Consider the following 16,469-nt stretch of genomic DNA (forward strand, 5'->3'; position numbering starts at 1 on the left):
AGTCTGTGTGAGTCCATGGATCAGAAGTTCCAAAGTGGCTATGCTCCCTCATAAAATGGCAAAGATTTGGGTCCTAGAATCTGTGACTCTGTTAGCAGGACCCAGAGACCTGCTCTAGCACTTTTTGACTTTGTGGTTTTAATCCACCTCCTTGAATTGCCTGCTCTGACTCAGTCCCTTCCACCTGAAACCTTGCTCCACCACCCAGAATTCCATTTAACTCCACAGATGTTGACTGAAGACTTACTGGATTCCTACCGCATGGCTATAGAGATGATTAGTTCCCCATGTTGGGGAATTCACAGTGAGATATGAGGTCAAGACTTGCCAGAACTTCATTTCTCCGGAAATCTCTCTAGTTCCTAAACTAGTGGTTTCTCAGAGTGTGGTCCTTGGACCAGAGGCATCAACTTCACCCAGGAACTTGCTAGAAATGCACATTTTCAGGTGCCAGCCTAGACCTACAGAATCAGGAACTCTGGAAGTGAGGCCCACTGACCTGAGTTTTTAACAAGCCCTCCCGGGAACTGGGAGGCACCTCGAGTTTGAGAACCACTGAACTGTCCCTTTCAGGGACAAGCTGCAGAGCTGTGGTTCTGAGCTCTCGAGGGACCCGGGGAGACATCCTGAAGAAACTCGGTCGCTTGGGCTGCCAGGACTCGTCGTTTTCAACTCACAATCACTGCTCTCTGGAGGTTCCCTCCAATTCCATTTCGAATCTTTGTGGTGTTTTTGTAAATGCCAGGCATTGTGGAAACTCCCCATTTGTTTTGATGGGAACTAATCCAGTTGAGCACATACTTCCCCTTGGAACTTCCAGGCTTCCCTTTAAATTGATTGTGATGCTTCCTGGGATGCTGACACCATGACTAAGACCCACAGTAAGAATCCCAGTCCCAGACGACCCCCTGCCTCCAAAGATCACCAGAGGAGGAGAGTTCTTAGGGAGCCAGTCTGCAGACTCTAACCCTCTCTCCCTTCCAAGGAGTCTTTCATTAATATCCTCCTCCGTGGCAGGGTCTGGGCTGGTTCCGGTCCTCCTGAGCAGGTGGAGATCATTCTCCCTGCATGAAGTTCTGACTGAAATGGGGAGCAGGTGTGGCTCCTGGAGTGGCCTCAGTCCTGGCCCGTGTCCTCTTTCCTGGGACCTGCAGGTCTGTCATGCTATGCTCTGGCCCGGGACCATGTGCTAGACCATAGACACCTTTGTGAAAATTAGAGAAAGGCACTCCCTCCAGGTGCCTCTCACGGTGGACGCAGCCCCTGAGGCTCAGGGCTAGCATGGATTTCAGGCCCCTCGCTTCCCTGGGCAGGTGCCTGTGTGCAGCACAAACTACCCAGCAGCAGCAGCCCCGCCCCTCCCCAGCCTGGGCCTAGGAAGGTGTGGACTGGGGGCGCGGTGTGGGCCAAGCAGAGCCTGCATATGCAGCTCCCACATATTGGGGATTTCCACATGCTGGGCCCAAGGCTAAGCTCTTTACCCACAGCATTTCCTCAGATCCACACAACCACCCAGTGAGGTGGGTGTTGGTGTTGTCTCCATATAGGTTTTCTTTTTCTAAATTATAAGAGATTTTCAAACTCTCAGTGCCTTCATGTTCTCATCTGTCCAATGGGTACGGTACTCCTAGCTCTTTTCTTAAGAGCTTATTCTGGAAATCAAATGAGACCGTAGTGATGATGAAAGCTCTCTGGAGTAAAGATGTTAAAACACCCTGCAAATGTCAGGGTTGATATTGATCTTATCCCCGAGTCCTCAAAGGCAGTTTCTGGGAGCTCTGGTTTGAGAAACTCACCTTAAATTCACCCAGCCTCCAGTGTTATATGTGGGTGCCACAGAAGGTTGGCTTTCTGCCATGATGCTGGCATGCGGGCGTGCTTCCTCCCCTAAAATTGTTAGACTTTTGAGACTGCGATGGATCAGGTGTGTGTGTGGGTGCTCAGGGGCGAGTCACGACCTGGCAGGCCCGCGTGGATGGGATGACCTCACCCGCCTTTCGCACTTCTCATTTCAATGACTGGGTTCACTGCTTCATTTTTGGTTTTCTCCCTCTTTCTTGCAGCTGCAGTGATTGGGATTTAGGGCAAGCATTTGAGATCCCTTTTCTAATCCCTATCAAATCCGGATTTAGCAGTGGGAAGTCTGGGAAAGGGAGGTGGGGAGGGGCTGGAGGCCATAGCTCAGAACATCTGAGAAATCCCAACAGGAACGCCCAGCCTCCACCCAGTGAGGCCAGAGGCCTCTTATCTCATCCAATCTCACCCGCTTCCCAGAATGCCTTCTTGCTTGCGCGCTTGAGGAATGAGTACGGCGATTGTGGTGGTAAACGAGAGACTTGGACATTTGCCTTATTCCAATTTAACTGTGCCCTTTGTTGAAATGTTTCTTGGCCAGGTACCTTCTCCATTTCCACTACTGCCCCTACCTCCCTCCCCTGACCACCCACCCCTGGTCGAGATTAAGTTTCTCTCTCAACCAGATTTGTGCAAAAATGGTCTGGATCATCCACCCTGCAAACCCTTGCCTGACTCAACTGTTTTTTGGTTTTTTAAAAAAAACTGAGGTATAGTTGATGTACAATATTTTATAAGTTACAGGTGTGCAACATAGTGATTCACAGTTTTTAAAGGCTATACTCCATTTATAGTCATAAACTATTGGCTCTATTCCCTGTGCTGTACAATGTATCCTTGTGACTTATTCCTTTTATACATGGTGGTTTGTGCCTCTTTATCCCCTGCCCCTATATTACCCCTCCCCCTTCCCTCTCCCCACTGGCAACCACTAGTTTGTTCTCTACATATGTGAGTCTGTTTCTTTTTTGCTTTATTCACTGGTTTTATGTTTTTAGATTTCACATATAAATGATATCATACAGTATTTGCCTTTCTCTGTCTGACTTATTTCACTTAACATAATGCCCTCCAAGTCCATTCACATTGTTGAAAACGGCAGAATTTCATTCTTTCTGTGGCTGAGTAGTATTCCAGTGTGTGTATGATGTGTGTATATATTTATATATATACACACACACACCATATCTTCCTTATTCATTCATCTGTTGATGGACACTTAGGTTGCTTCCATATCTTGGCAATTGTAAATAGAGCTGCAATGAACCTTGGGGTGAGTATATCTTTTTGAATTAGTATTTCTGTTTTTATCAGATATATACCCAGGAGTAGAATTGCTCGGTCATATGGTAGTTCTCTTTTTAGTTTTTTGAGGAACCTCCATACTGTTCTCCACAGTGGCTGCACCAATTCCCACCAACAGTGTAGGAGGGTTCCCTTCTGTCCATATCCTCTCCACAAACTTCTGCCCCACTCAGTTGGCTTTTTATTATGTAACTTCCCTACAGAAGAGATAAGTTACATAATATAATGCTAATCATATTATGCCCATCGCCCGTGGCATCGTGTACACATTTCAGTCTGAATTTAAAGTCATTTTGTAACTGGCTTCATGCTACCCCTCCAACTTAATTCCTATCCATAACTCCTAGCAGGGCCTTCATCACTCGTTCTTTTATCCACTCTATTCATGCCATCTTGGGCTTTTGTTCATGTGTCCGTCTCCATGTGTTCCTTCTCTCAGTCCAAACACTATGCATCTGTAAAGCCAGCTTGTGTCCCATCTCCTTGACTCCAGCCCACTGATACCCCTGTTCTTTGAACATCTAGTGTCAGCACCACATAGTTTCATACTAGTTATTCTTTCCTTGTTCCAGTAATTAAGTCTCCCCAGGTAGACTGTAAGCTCCTTGATTTGGGTCGCCCCCACTAAGTGTCTTCTTTTTTTTTTTTTTAATTAATTAATTAATTAATTTTATTTTTGGCTGTGTTGGGTCTTCGTTGCTGCACACAGGCTTTCTCTAGTTGCGGTGAGTGGGGGCTACTCTTCATTGCAGTGTGCGGGCCTCTCATTGCAGTGGCCTCTCCTGTTGCGGAGCACGGGCTCTAGGCTCGCAGGCTTCAGTAGTTGTGGCTCGTGGGCTCTAGAGCACAGGCTCAGTAGTTGTGGCACACGGGTTTAGTTGCTCCGCGGCATGTGGGATCTTGCCGGCCTAGGGCTCGAACCCATGTCCCCTGCATTGGCAGGCGGATTCTTAACTACTGCACCACCAGGGAAGCCCCCCCTAAGTGTCTTCTATACTCCCTGCAGTATCCAGCCAAGCCTATGTGCTGTGCAGTAAACAATAAGGTAATTTTGACCCTGCTCAGGTGTCTGCCCACCTGAAAACTGCATTGATGACTTTCTAGAAACTGAAGTTCATTTATCTTATAAACAGAAATAGTATCTTTGTTGCCAATGCCCATGATCACCCAGTCATGCACATATACACCCTTACAACCTTCCCAAGGGGGGAAGAAAAATGATGAAGACGGGAGGTTTGAAAGGTGATCCCTGGCCCTAGGATTTCCAACCTGCACTGGGTCCTTAACACTCTTCTTTTCTTCCCTTTCCTTTTCTTTTCTTTATTTTTAATTGAAGTATATTTGATTTACGATACCGTGTTAGTTTCAGGTATACAGCACAGTGATTCAGTTATACATATATATGTATATATAACTTCTCCAGATTCTCTTCCCTTATACGTTATTACAAAACGTTGAGTAGAGTTCCCTGTGCTATACAGTGGACTCTTGTTGGTTCTCTATTTTATATATAGGAGTGTGTTTATGCTTAACACTCTTCTGATGCGTTTGCCCTCCCCTCTTTCCCCAGAGAGCTCCTGTGAGAACAAGCGGGCAGACGTGGTCTTCATCATTGACAGTTCCCGCAGCGTCAACACCCACGACTATGCAAAGGTCAAGGAGTTCATCGTGGACATCTTGCAGTTCTTGGACATTGGCCCTGATGTCACCCGTGTGGGCCTGCTCCAGTATGGCAGCACCGTCAAGAACGAGTTCTCCCTCAAGACCTTCAAGAGGAAGTCCGAGGTGGAGCACGCCGTCAAGAGGATGCGGCATCTGTCCACGGGCACCATGACGGGGCTGGCCATCCAGTACGCCCTGAACATCGCATTCTCAGAAGCAGAGGGTGCCCGGCCACTGAGGGAGAACGTGCCGCGGGTCATAATGATTGTGACCGATGGGAGGCCCCAGGACTCGGTGGCCGAGGTAGCTGCAAAGGCCCGGGACACAGGCATCCTGATCTTTGCCATCGGCGTGGGCCAAGTGGACTTCAACACGCTGAAGGCCATCGGGAGCGAGCCCCACGAGGACCACGTCTTCCTGGTGGCCAATTTCAGCCAGATTGAGTCGCTGACCTCAGTGTTCCAGAACAAGTTGTGCAGTAAGTCCTGTTTCTCTGTGGCTCTTCTCGGGATCATTAGGATGAGTTCATTCATCTCCCAGTGTTCATTCTGTGCTAAACCAGTCCCAGGTACCGGGCTGGCAAGGGGTGTTTAGCAAAGGCCAAGGTAGACACAGTGCTCTTTTGGGGCTCACGCTCTGGCCAAGGAGACATATGAAGGGTGCAATTACACAAATACGTAAGTAACTGCAGTTGTAACAGTGTAACGGAGGAAGAATTCAGGACAGGACCTGACCTAGGCCAGGGGGCTCAGGGAGATTTCCCTGAGGAAGGGACATTTACACTCAAACTGCAGAATGAGGAACAGTAGATAGGGAGAGTTTTTCTCCAGCACATTGGCTTGCCCTGGCATTCCCTAGGTTGGAATTCATGAGTTGTAGTAAGCATGGGAATGGGAGGACCAAAATAATAACATAACTTCTCCTTGGATGGTGTGGAATACTGAGCATTTTTGCCCCATGGTGGTGCTAGCAGTGGATGTTTTCTCAACTCAGAAAGAGGCCCAGTGTATGGGGAAGACCAAGACGTGCTCCTGGTACCTTCCCGCCTGGTAGGATGGCAGGTGCCTCCCGACTCTTCTGCAAGGACATGCCTCCCCAAGTCCTTGAGCTGCATTCTTCTGCTTTAAGGGTCTTCTTCCCCGTCTTGCTTTCTAACCCTGCCCTCCACAAGGCTTCTTTCACACTTTCTTGCCACACTCCTCCCACTTACCTCCAAGCTGAGCTCCTGCCTCAGCTTTCCCAGCAGGTCAACTCGCCCTCTCCCCAGTTTCCTGCTTCTGCCACCGTCTTCTCGTCCTTTTCTCCTCCAGAAGGGCAGGGCGCCAGCCTGCCAACCCAGGCTCCACACTGGTCCCTGGAAATGGGAAGCAAGCCTCCTGACCTGGCAAACAGTGTCCAGTCCAGCTTTGCCCACCCCTATTGGCCCCTGACCCCTCCAACTGCCATGCTTCTTTGATGGGAAAACAAAAGCAAGTATCTCTTCTGAAATGACCAGTATTTCCCTGAAGTCTGCATGGAGAATGACCTTAAGGACCAGACTCATCTCCAACTTACCGGGAATAGGAACCTTTAGACCAGTTCTCAGAATGTGACAAAGCCTAGAAACACCCCCCACACACACCAACCTCCCCCGACCCTGTCAAAGCCTCAGGAAGGAAGTATGGTGTGCTTTTGACGCCTTTTTAAAAAATCCTCTGCTGAAAACTAACTTCAAAAAGCAGAGACTCCATTAATTCTTGACTCCAAAATCAAAAGTTTTACTTAAAAAATCAACGCCATGAAGGAAAAAGAAACTTCTGCTCTGCAATGTCACTTGGAAAACATTCAGAAGTGCCATTTCCCTGGCGCCGCAGAGGGGCTGGGTCTCTGTGGCGCGCCGTGGCCTGAGTCACCTGGAAAACTTCAGCCAGTAGAATGCACTGCAAACGTTTTTAAGGTTTATGACTTTAAATGACTTCTGCAGAATTTATATTCCCTCTTTCCTGGAAATAGTAAAAAAAGAAATTGGTTCTGTAACAGTTTTGACGTGTTTATTCAGTTGTCTTGGAAAAATGTTAATGGATGAGTTCTTTTATAAGCTCTCTGAATTGCTCAGCAAAGGGAAAGGTAATATGATGAGGCTGAGGATGTGGACTTATTCATAGAAGAACCTTCTCTGTGCTTTATGGCCTGGCAGCAAAATTAAAAGGCAGCTTGGCTACTCCCATTTTTGTAATCTTGAAGCCCTAAGAAAACATCAGTATCGTGCCATTCATTCATTCATTTGTTAGGGCCCGGGAACTGAATCACCCTTCCGACCCCACAGAAGACCAGCTCCTGTCTCTCCTCATCACAGGGCTCTGCTGAGCAGACTTGTCAACTGTCTTGGAAGGTGAAGGAGGCCCCGGGGCCTCTTCATCAACTGTGCAGTAAGGATCGCAGTAACTAACATTTACAAAGCACTTTCTCTTGTGTCTTCACACTTTATCCTCACGAAAATCTGGGGAGGCAGCACGACTCTATCCCTCCCTTTTACAGGACTGTAAACTTGTTAAGTGAATTCCCAAGCAGCCAGGAGATGGTGGGTTCTACTTCCAAACCTCTTGCTCATTTCATTCCTCTTCGCATTGGGAGATAGAAATTCCTCTTTTAAGGTAAACGGTTTTCTGCAGGCAGCCTCCACAGTCCAGCCATGCTAGGCACACCAGCTCTGAGGTTGATACTCACCTCGGAGTTTGATGGGAAGCCTTTGCGATGGGGAGGAGCAGACTGAGGTTTCAATGACTCCACCTGCCAGCTGTATAGATGTTGAGCACATCTGTAAACTGGGGATTTTACCTGCGGAGAGTAGATGTGTGAACAGGCGTTATGAACTGTAGAGCCCCATTCAGTGTGCACCATGTTGTGTATGATTACGGTCAAACACACGGAGGACCAGCAGGGTAGGCAGATGGCCTCAGCTTTGACCTGCCCTCCAATCCTCAGACAACAGCGTCTACCATGTTGCAGATGGCAGTTCTCTGGGGTTTTGGAAGTCTCACTTGTTCCTTAAACATTTATTGAGCTACACTCTGAGAATAACAGCCAATTTTGTCCTGGGCTAGGTACTTTCCAATATGTTATTTCATTGAATACTTATAACAGCCCTGTGAAGTATTATTACCCCATTTTACAGAAGTAGAAACTGGGGCTTAGAAAGGATAAGCAGCTTCAGGCGGCAGAGTTGGAGTCTCTCTGGCTTCAGAACTCTTACCCTCCACCTGCCGGGTCTGAGGGTTTCAGGCTGGTGGGAAGATGCTCTCATCACAGAGAAATGGGATGTTGGCTATATGAAGTATGCACTTCAGAGGCCTTGGGAAGTCACCTGGCACTGGGGGCCCTCTGATCAAAGAATGCCAGGGTCTGCCTAGGGAGTCCAGGAGAGCTTTAAAGAGATAATAATGATTATAACTAACACTTAATGATATTAATATGTGCATGTGCTGTTTTGCTCTATTAACGTATGTTAACTCATTTTATTCTCACAACAAACCTGTGAAGTAGGTGCTGCTATAATTCCCATTTGACAGAAGAGGAAATAGAGACCCAGAGAAGTTCAGTAACTTGTCCAAGGTCACATAGCACTAAGTGGCAGAGTTGAGGTGTGAACCCAGGCATTCTGGCTCAGAACCTACATCTTAACTACTATGTGCTACACAGACTTGAAAGAGGAGTAAGGGGGACTTCCCTGGTGGCCCAGTGGTAAAGAATCCTCCTTACAATGCAGGGGATGCGGGTTCGATCCCTGGTCAGGGAACTAAGATCCCACATGCCGCCGAGCAGCTAAGCCTGTGTGCCGCAACTACTGAGCACACGTGCCTCAACTAGAGAACCTGCGTGCCGCAAAGTACAAAGCCCACGTGCCCTGGAGCCTGCGCGCCACAACTAGGCAAGAGAAAACCCGCACGCCACAACTAGAGAGAAGCCCGCACACCGCAATGAAAAGATCCCGTGTGCCTCAATGAAGATCCTGCGTGCTGCAACTAAGACCCGACGCAGCCAAAAGTAAATAAAATAAATATATAATAAATAAATCTTAAAAAAAAAAAAAGAGAGAGTAGGAGTTTGCCAGCTAGAGATATGTAGGGAGGGCGATTGCAGTAAGCCAGGAAAAGAATGATATTTTTAATAGTTTTTTCTATTTCATTTAAAAACAAAAACAAAAAAAATGAGCCCAGAGTCTCTGTTAATTTCGTGACCTGCTACGGAGACATAACCCACAGCTTGAGAAATGCTGATGAGAGGCTAGGCAGGGACGTGGAGGTCAAAGTGCACCTAGAGAAGGGATTTCAGAGGGAAGCTGAGCTGAGGCTCGTGTGCTTTTGGGCAGAACCAAAAAACGCTGCTGGATCTGGATCTGTGGATCGGTGGGGACAGGGTATCTCCAGGAGCGATCAAGACAGGAACCTTTATCGTACAATTAGGAAGAGATTAGGCTCTTGTGCTCACTGGCTGTGTGGACGTGAACTCAGGCACAGCAGTGGCTTTGTACCCACAGGCAGTGAATTCCCACACCAGCCACAGCTGGGAGAGGAGGGCTCCTGAGGTTGCATTCTCAGGCCACTCCGAGACCTCCAGGAGAATCTTAGAGGCCTCCTGTGAATGAGGCCCTGTCTACAAGATGACCAAAACCTACCCATCCTGGGGCCCACCATTTTTGCCACCCAGTGAGAGAGGACAGTTGAATCTAGGGGCTGAAAAATGCACGTCTGTCCTGAGCCTTCTGATGACTTGCAACCTGGGCAGGGCTGCCTTTCTTTTTTCTTTCTGGCCGCACCAGGCAACTTGCGACACCTAGTTCCCCCACCAGGGACTGAACCCTCGCCCTCGGCAGTGAAAGCACAGAGTCCTAACCACTGGACTGCCAGGGAATTCCCAGGGCTGCTTTTACTTAACCTCTTGGTATCTGCTTTATCAGCTTAGCCTGGTATTTAAAGCCTGGAGGCTGGTTGTTCCTACCCTAAGAGCCTCACCCCGCCCAGGCCAGGCACAATAGAAGGCGCTAACAGTGTTCCTAAGACACACCTCCCATCAACCAGCCCGGGTAAAGTCCACACTTACTGCAGCCCTTCAAGGCCCTGTTGCTAAGTGGGAGGCCAGATGGACTTCCACAGGCCTTGACTTTCCGTACCTAGTAATTGTTCCTTTCAAGACCCCCAGTCAGCCCACCACTCTTTTTTTTTTTTTTGCGGTACGCGGGCCTCTCACTGTTGTGGCCTCTCCCGTTGCGGAGCACAGGCTCCGGATGCGCAGGCTCAGTGGCCATGGCTCACGGGCCCAGCCGCTCCGCGGCATGTGGGATCTTCCCGGACTGGGTCACGAACCCGTGTCCCCTGCATCAGCAGGCGGACTCTCAACCAGTGCGCCACCAGGGAAGCCCCCACCACTCTTTTGATCATTCATTTAGTCAATGACACATTCATTAATAAACATTTATTAACATTCAGATCGCCTGGTTAAAAATCCAATCCTGGGCTTCCCTGGTGGCGCAGTGGTTGAGAGTCCGCCTGCCGATGCAGGGGACACGGGTTCGTGCCCCGGTCTGGGAAGATCCCACATGCCGCAGAGCGGCTAGGCCCGTGAGCCATGGCCGCTGGGCCTGCGCGTCCAGAGCCTGTGCTCCGCAACGGGAGAGGCCACAACAGTGAGAGGCCCGCGTACCGCAAAAAAAAAAAAAAAAAAAAAAAAAAAATCCAATCCTGCCAAAGACTTAGTCTGCTGATTAGTGATTTCTTCCGCCGAATGCAAAGCCTGGACCCAGCTTCCACCTACAAGGCCTTCTGAGGTGTGAGACCACCTGCAGGTCACCGTAGGAGGCAGGACTCTTGTGCCCCCTTCAGTCACATCATAAAGGCCTGCCCCACGGGAGGGCAAGGCATTAGGGCCAGATGCTCTTAGTATCACCGGTTCCTCATCTATAGAATTTTACAGGTGGAAAATTTTTATACTACCTTAGTAAAAATGTTTGGGATTCTTCTGGTTGAAAGTAATAGAAATTCAACTTGAACTAGCTTTAGAAGGGTGGATTGTGTTATATTACTCATGGAAATAAGGAGACGCTTAGTGAATGACAGCTTTGCTTTCTCTCCATCCCCACTCTGCTTCTCCTTGGACTTCTCTGGTCCAGGGGCAGAGAGCATGCACCCTGTCAGCCCCCAGATATGCTTGCCCTCGGTATAAACCCCTTTTTCCTCAATTCTAGTGGCTAAATGCCAAGAAAAGACTCTGACTGTCAGACCCTGAACACCCAACAGTGGCCAGGAGAGGGGCTACCTCACACCAACACAGCCGCTCCCCCAGTCAGCACGCATTTGGAATGAGAAGGAAGGCAGCTTCTAGAAAATAATTAAGTGTCTGTACTGAAGGTGCCTGGACATCATACATGTGTTTATTCTACAGGTAAAGAAATAGGCCAGAAAGAGCTATGCAACTTACATGAACTTCCCTCACTTGTTCGAGGCAGAAGGGAACCAGAGCACCTGTCGTCTGGCTTCTAACCCAGTGCTCTTTCCAGTACACCAAGTTTCTGGTTTCAGTTTCTTTTGGGGCACGTGGGACAGTCTCCTGGTTCCAATTTCTTTTATCATACATGGCCAAGACAAGCCTTAGTAACAAGCTGTCACTCCAAAACCCTATGCAATAGTTCTTTTAATTTCCCTATTTGACAGGTGAAGAAAGTGGAGTTCAGAGAAATTAAGTAATTCATTACAAGGTCATGGTGAAGCTCAGCTGTAATCTTATTTCCAGAAGCCTTTCTCATCACCACTGTGCTGTCTGCTGCCCAGCAGGTATTTTCTCTGCCTCACATCTCCTGTCAAAATAATTATCTGTCAGGGTCTCGGTGAGAAGTCAGGCAGCAGACTCATCACTTGGGCCTCATGCCAGTGTATAACTGCTGTGTTGCTGGTTGTCTAGACTTTAGATTTTCTTCATTATGGAGGAAAATAGTGTCATGCTGAGAGTTGCATAAGAACGCCTCTGTGCCTGTGGGTAATTTGACTCCAGCAGCCTAGGAAAAGAAGAGAGCCTTCCAGGGTGCAAAGCAAAGGCAAATTAAAAACAGGATAATGATTTTTCCCTCTTAACATGGTCAAAAACTTAATGTTTGATAATCCTGAGTGCTGAAGTTTTGAGGAGGTGGGAATCATTACTCTCATGCATTGCTGGTATAAACTACCTTGCAAGACAGTGAGGTGATATCTATTTAAAGTAGGACCCAGGAACTTCCCTGTGGCGCAGTGGTTAAGAGTCTACCTGCCAATGCAGGGGACGTGGGTTCGAGCCCTGGTCTGGGAACATCCCACGTGCCGCAGGGCAACTAAGCCCGTGCGCCACAACCACTGAGCCCGCGTGCTGCAACTATTAAAGTCTGTGCGCCTAGAGCCTGTGCTCTGCAACAAGAGAAGCCACCACAATGAGAAGCCCGCGCACCGCAACGCAGAGTAGACCCAGCTCGCCACGACTAGAGAAAGCCCATGCGCAGCAACGAAGACCCAACGCAGCCCAAAAAAAACAAAGTAGGACCCGGTCCTAGAGAAACAACTGCACATGTGCTCAAGGAGATGTGTTTAAGAAGGTTCATCACAGCACTGGGAAAGCAAAACTGTGGACTGGTGGGGAAATGGCTAAATATAATGAAGACTAGTCATATGACCAATGGATAAAGCAATTAAAAAGAATGAACTAGATCAAATGTATTTGATCAAAGCTAAGGTATATAGTTGATTCTCCTTGTTCTTGGTAATTACATCCTATAACGTCATGGTGAACGCTGACTGAAGTGGCAAGTACTGAACCACAGCTCCTAGGGGAAATACAGAGTTAAGTTCCTCGGAGCCTCTGGTCCGACACTGTTGTCAACTGATCGATACATAATCTTGTTTTATGTGTGTTTCTGTGTAAAGACACCTTCTTTATATATTGTTGATTCATTAACATTGAATTCACAGCCAGCAGCACTATCACTCTTGCCCGAATGAAATTTATCAAACACACATTTTTCTCCATAAGGCACATCATAGCTTCCTTGCACTTAGGAACACCAGACACACTTCACTTCAGCAAACACCAACACTCCAGCACCACACTTGGGGCCATTTTAAACAGCAAAATCATCAACAAAAAGCACAAAAATGCGAACAGTGTGGCACTTGAAAAGAATACTCATTCACAGTCTGAGAGCAGAAACAAGAATGCAGAGCATCATCTTGTTCAACCTCAGCTGGTGACCTAAATTTTTCATCGCTCTGAGTGTGTCTACAAACGAAGATGAAAGCACTCTGATTCTTTAACACTGGACCACCAGGGAAGTCCCAGAAATTTTTTTTTAACATCTTTATTGGAGTATAATTGCTTTACAATGTTGTGTTAGTTTCTGCTTTATAACAAAGTGAATCAGCTATACGTATACATATATCCCCATATCCCCTCCCTCTTGCGTCTCCCTCCCACCCTCCCTATCCCACCCCTCTAGGTGGTCACAAAGCACCGAGCTGATCTCCCTGTCTTATGTGGCTGCTTCCCACTAGTTATCTGTTTTACATTTGGTAGTGTATATATGTCCATGCCACTCTCTCACTTCGTCCCAGCTCACCCTTCCCCCTCCCCGTATCCTCAAGTCCATTCTCTATATCTGGGTCTTTATTCCTGTCCTGCCCCTAGGTTCTTCAGAACCATTTTTTTTAATTTTTAGATTCCATATATGTGTGTTAGCATATGGTATTTGTTTTTCTCTTTCTGACTTACTTCACTCTGTATAACAGACTCTAGGTCCATCCAGAAATATTTTAAATTGAGACATAAAGATTATGGAAACATATGAGTGCATTTTTTAACTCCAAAAATTTTTATAATACTTTTGCCTATTAGAAAATTACATTACTCTAGGGATTTATGATCCTGAGAAACTGTTAATTCTTTACCACATCCTCATTTAACTAATAGCTTTTCCTCCAAACCCGCTGTTGCCTACCAAGTCCACACGTTAGTCAGAGCCACCCCTGGTATCAGCAGACTTTCTGATCCCTCTGCCCACCAACTGGATGTTATTAATTGCACTGTGAAATTTCTGTTTTTGTAGGTCGTTTTTGACCTGTTTTTAGTTGGATATTCAGCAATCTCATATGGCTCAGCCTAACATCATTTCCCTTTGACCCTCTGCGGCCCTCTATGTATATATTGCTGATGGCATTTATGTAGAACTGTCTGGTCCTACCAAAGGCTACCCCTTGAGGGTAGGGACTGCAGCTTGTTTCTCTTTGAGTCCTGCTCGTTCCTTCACAGCGTAGATTCTGGATGAATGTTTGCGAGGGGGATGAAATCAGAGAAGGCATCATCGTTGCCTTAACTTGCCATGTCTTCCCTTTCAGTGGTCCACATGTGCAGCATCCTGGAGCATAACTGTGCCCACTTCTGCATCAATACTCCTGGCTCGTATGTCTGCAGGTGCAAACAAGGCTACATCCTCAACTCGGATCAGACAACTTGCAGAAGTAAGATTGCTTTGCTGATGTATTTGTCCTGTCCTCCTCTGCTCTCCCACTCTCTCCTCTTTTTTTTTTTTTTTTTTTTTCGGTACGCGGGCCTCTCACTGTTGTGGCCTCTCCCGTTGCAGAGCACAGGCTCCGGACACGCAGGCTCAGCGCCCATGGCTCACGGGCCCAGCCGCTCCGCGGCATGTGGGATCTTCCCGGACCGGGGCACGAACCCGCGTCCCCTGCATCGGGAGGCAGACTCTCAACCACTGCGCCACCAGGGAAGCCCCTCTCTCCTCTTTTATCTGGGCCCATTTAATTCATCTGTGGCCCCTCCCCCAACCAAGTCATCATTTCCCTAAGGACAGAAACGAGGTTTTGTAACTCGTGTATTTTGTGTTGACCCCTGGCCCCCACTCTGCCTTCACAGCGCTGAGGCCACAGCCAGGCACACAGTAGGCCATCAGGAAGAGTTTGGAAGATCGTTGGAGGCTCCTTCTCAGAAATAGCCTCTTTGAATTCATGAGCTGCTGTCCTTTACTTCCAAGCTGTTCTTTAGGGGGGAACCGCTGAAGAGCCTTTTCATCCGCTGTCTCTATTGACTGTGCCCTGAGGAATTGCTTCTGTATTTTATTCTCTTCCCTGAAGCGTGGATTTAGGATGAGCTACTGACATTGGCTGGGAATGATTATTTGAGTTCTGTTTTAGAGGTGTGCGGGGACCTCATTGCTTTGGTGAGGGATGCTTTATAGGTCTCCTACATAGAAAAGGACAATCAGATATAAAGTGTAATAGAATGCACATTCTCTTTTTTTTGGCCAAGCCCCAAAACTAGACAACATACTGACATTTGAAGCACATGAGGTAATCCGCCTCTTAGAGGAGAGAACTACCCATACACTGAGTGTTGTGCCTATAATTTTTTTTCAAGTTATAAATAAAGCCACTGTGTTAGCCCACAGACAACCGGACTTCCTCAAGACATGAGGAAGACTGGCCCACATGGAGGCAAATAAAACTCAGCTAATCTGACATGTAGGTCATGCAATGCGTAATTGTTATTATACCACATGGTAAGCAATTAAGCACTAATGGAAAACAGTTTGCACAAATGGCTGTAATTAGTATCCCGTTTATAGGGCCAAACCACATTTTCCTTTTGTCTTCTCACTTTGGGTTGAGAATGGTTGGCTAGGGGCCCCCTGACCCCCAAGATTAGGGAACATCTGCTCGACTTCTCCGGTTCTGTGGCCTGTAGAAGCCCAAAGCCCTCAGGCTATGTAAGTCCTGGGGGACCCTGTGTCCTCCGGCTCCTCCAGGATGTTTGTTTGTTGGAGCCTGAATCATCCTGGCCTCCCGCTTGAACCTCTGACCCTTCTTCAGTTTCCACAACGAAAATCATTAGTACCATATGCTCGTGGGTTTAATAGAATTTACTGGAGGACTGGGGGAGCCCAGGCAAGGTTGCCTCGCATACCGCTCAGCAAACAACCTAAACATCTTCTCAGACGTGCCCCGTCCTCTCCAGGAGCCTCCCACTCAGCATTTCTCTGCAGAGCACTCAGCCTCCCTCCACCTTGCTAACTCCCATCCTGCCCTGCCCTTCTCGGGAGCACAGAAAGTTCTCCTTGCGACCTGCCCCGATGATCCGCTGGGATCCGGGCATCTACCGATGTCCACTTTCCATGGCCTGGCTTAGTCAATCCTGAGGAATTTCGAGACCAGCAACTAAAAAATAAAAAGTTTGATGTCATGACCTGGGCCTTCCCCACACAGCAGGTTTGCCAGCCCCCGCCTGGTCCCACCTCAAGTCCTGAGGCCCCAGGCTCTCCCAGGTGTCGGTCTGGCCTTGGCTCCCTCCTGTTCTAGGGCTGTGGGTGCAAAGAGCGTGATGCAGAAACTGCCTGGGTTCAGACAGACTGATTTGGGTGGAGGAGCAAGGAGGCCCGGGTCAGAGGGGCCTGAACCCAGGCATTGGTTCTCAAGCTTCAGTAATTAAGAGTCACCCAGGGGACTTCCCTGGTGGTGCAGTGGTTAAGAATCCGCCTGCCAGTGCAGGGGACATGGGTTCGATCCCTGGTCTGGGAAGATCCCACATGCCGCGGAGCAACTAAGCCCGTGCGCCACACCTACTGAGCCTGTGTGCCACAGCTACTG

General features: G+C 48.1%; 1 protein-coding gene across 1 annotated transcript in view; it reads left to right on the top strand.

Moving 5' to 3' along the window:
- Positions 1–16,469, top strand: part of MATN2 (matrilin 2) — a 154,307-nt gene that overhangs the window by 47,277 nt on the left and 90,561 nt on the right. The window contains exons 3-4 of the mRNA XM_079722824.1: positions 4,730–5,299; positions 14,208–14,330. Of these exons, the coding sequence (XP_079578950.1) occupies positions 4,730–5,299; positions 14,208–14,330 (693 nt within the window). The remainder of the gene's footprint in view (positions 1–4,729; positions 5,300–14,207; positions 14,331–16,469) is intronic.

The sequence above is a fragment of the Hyperoodon ampullatus genome, assembly GCF_949752795.1.
Source record: "Hyperoodon ampullatus genome assembly, chromosome: 17".
Lineage (NCBI taxonomy): Eukaryota > Metazoa > Chordata > Mammalia > Artiodactyla > Ziphiidae > Hyperoodon > Hyperoodon ampullatus.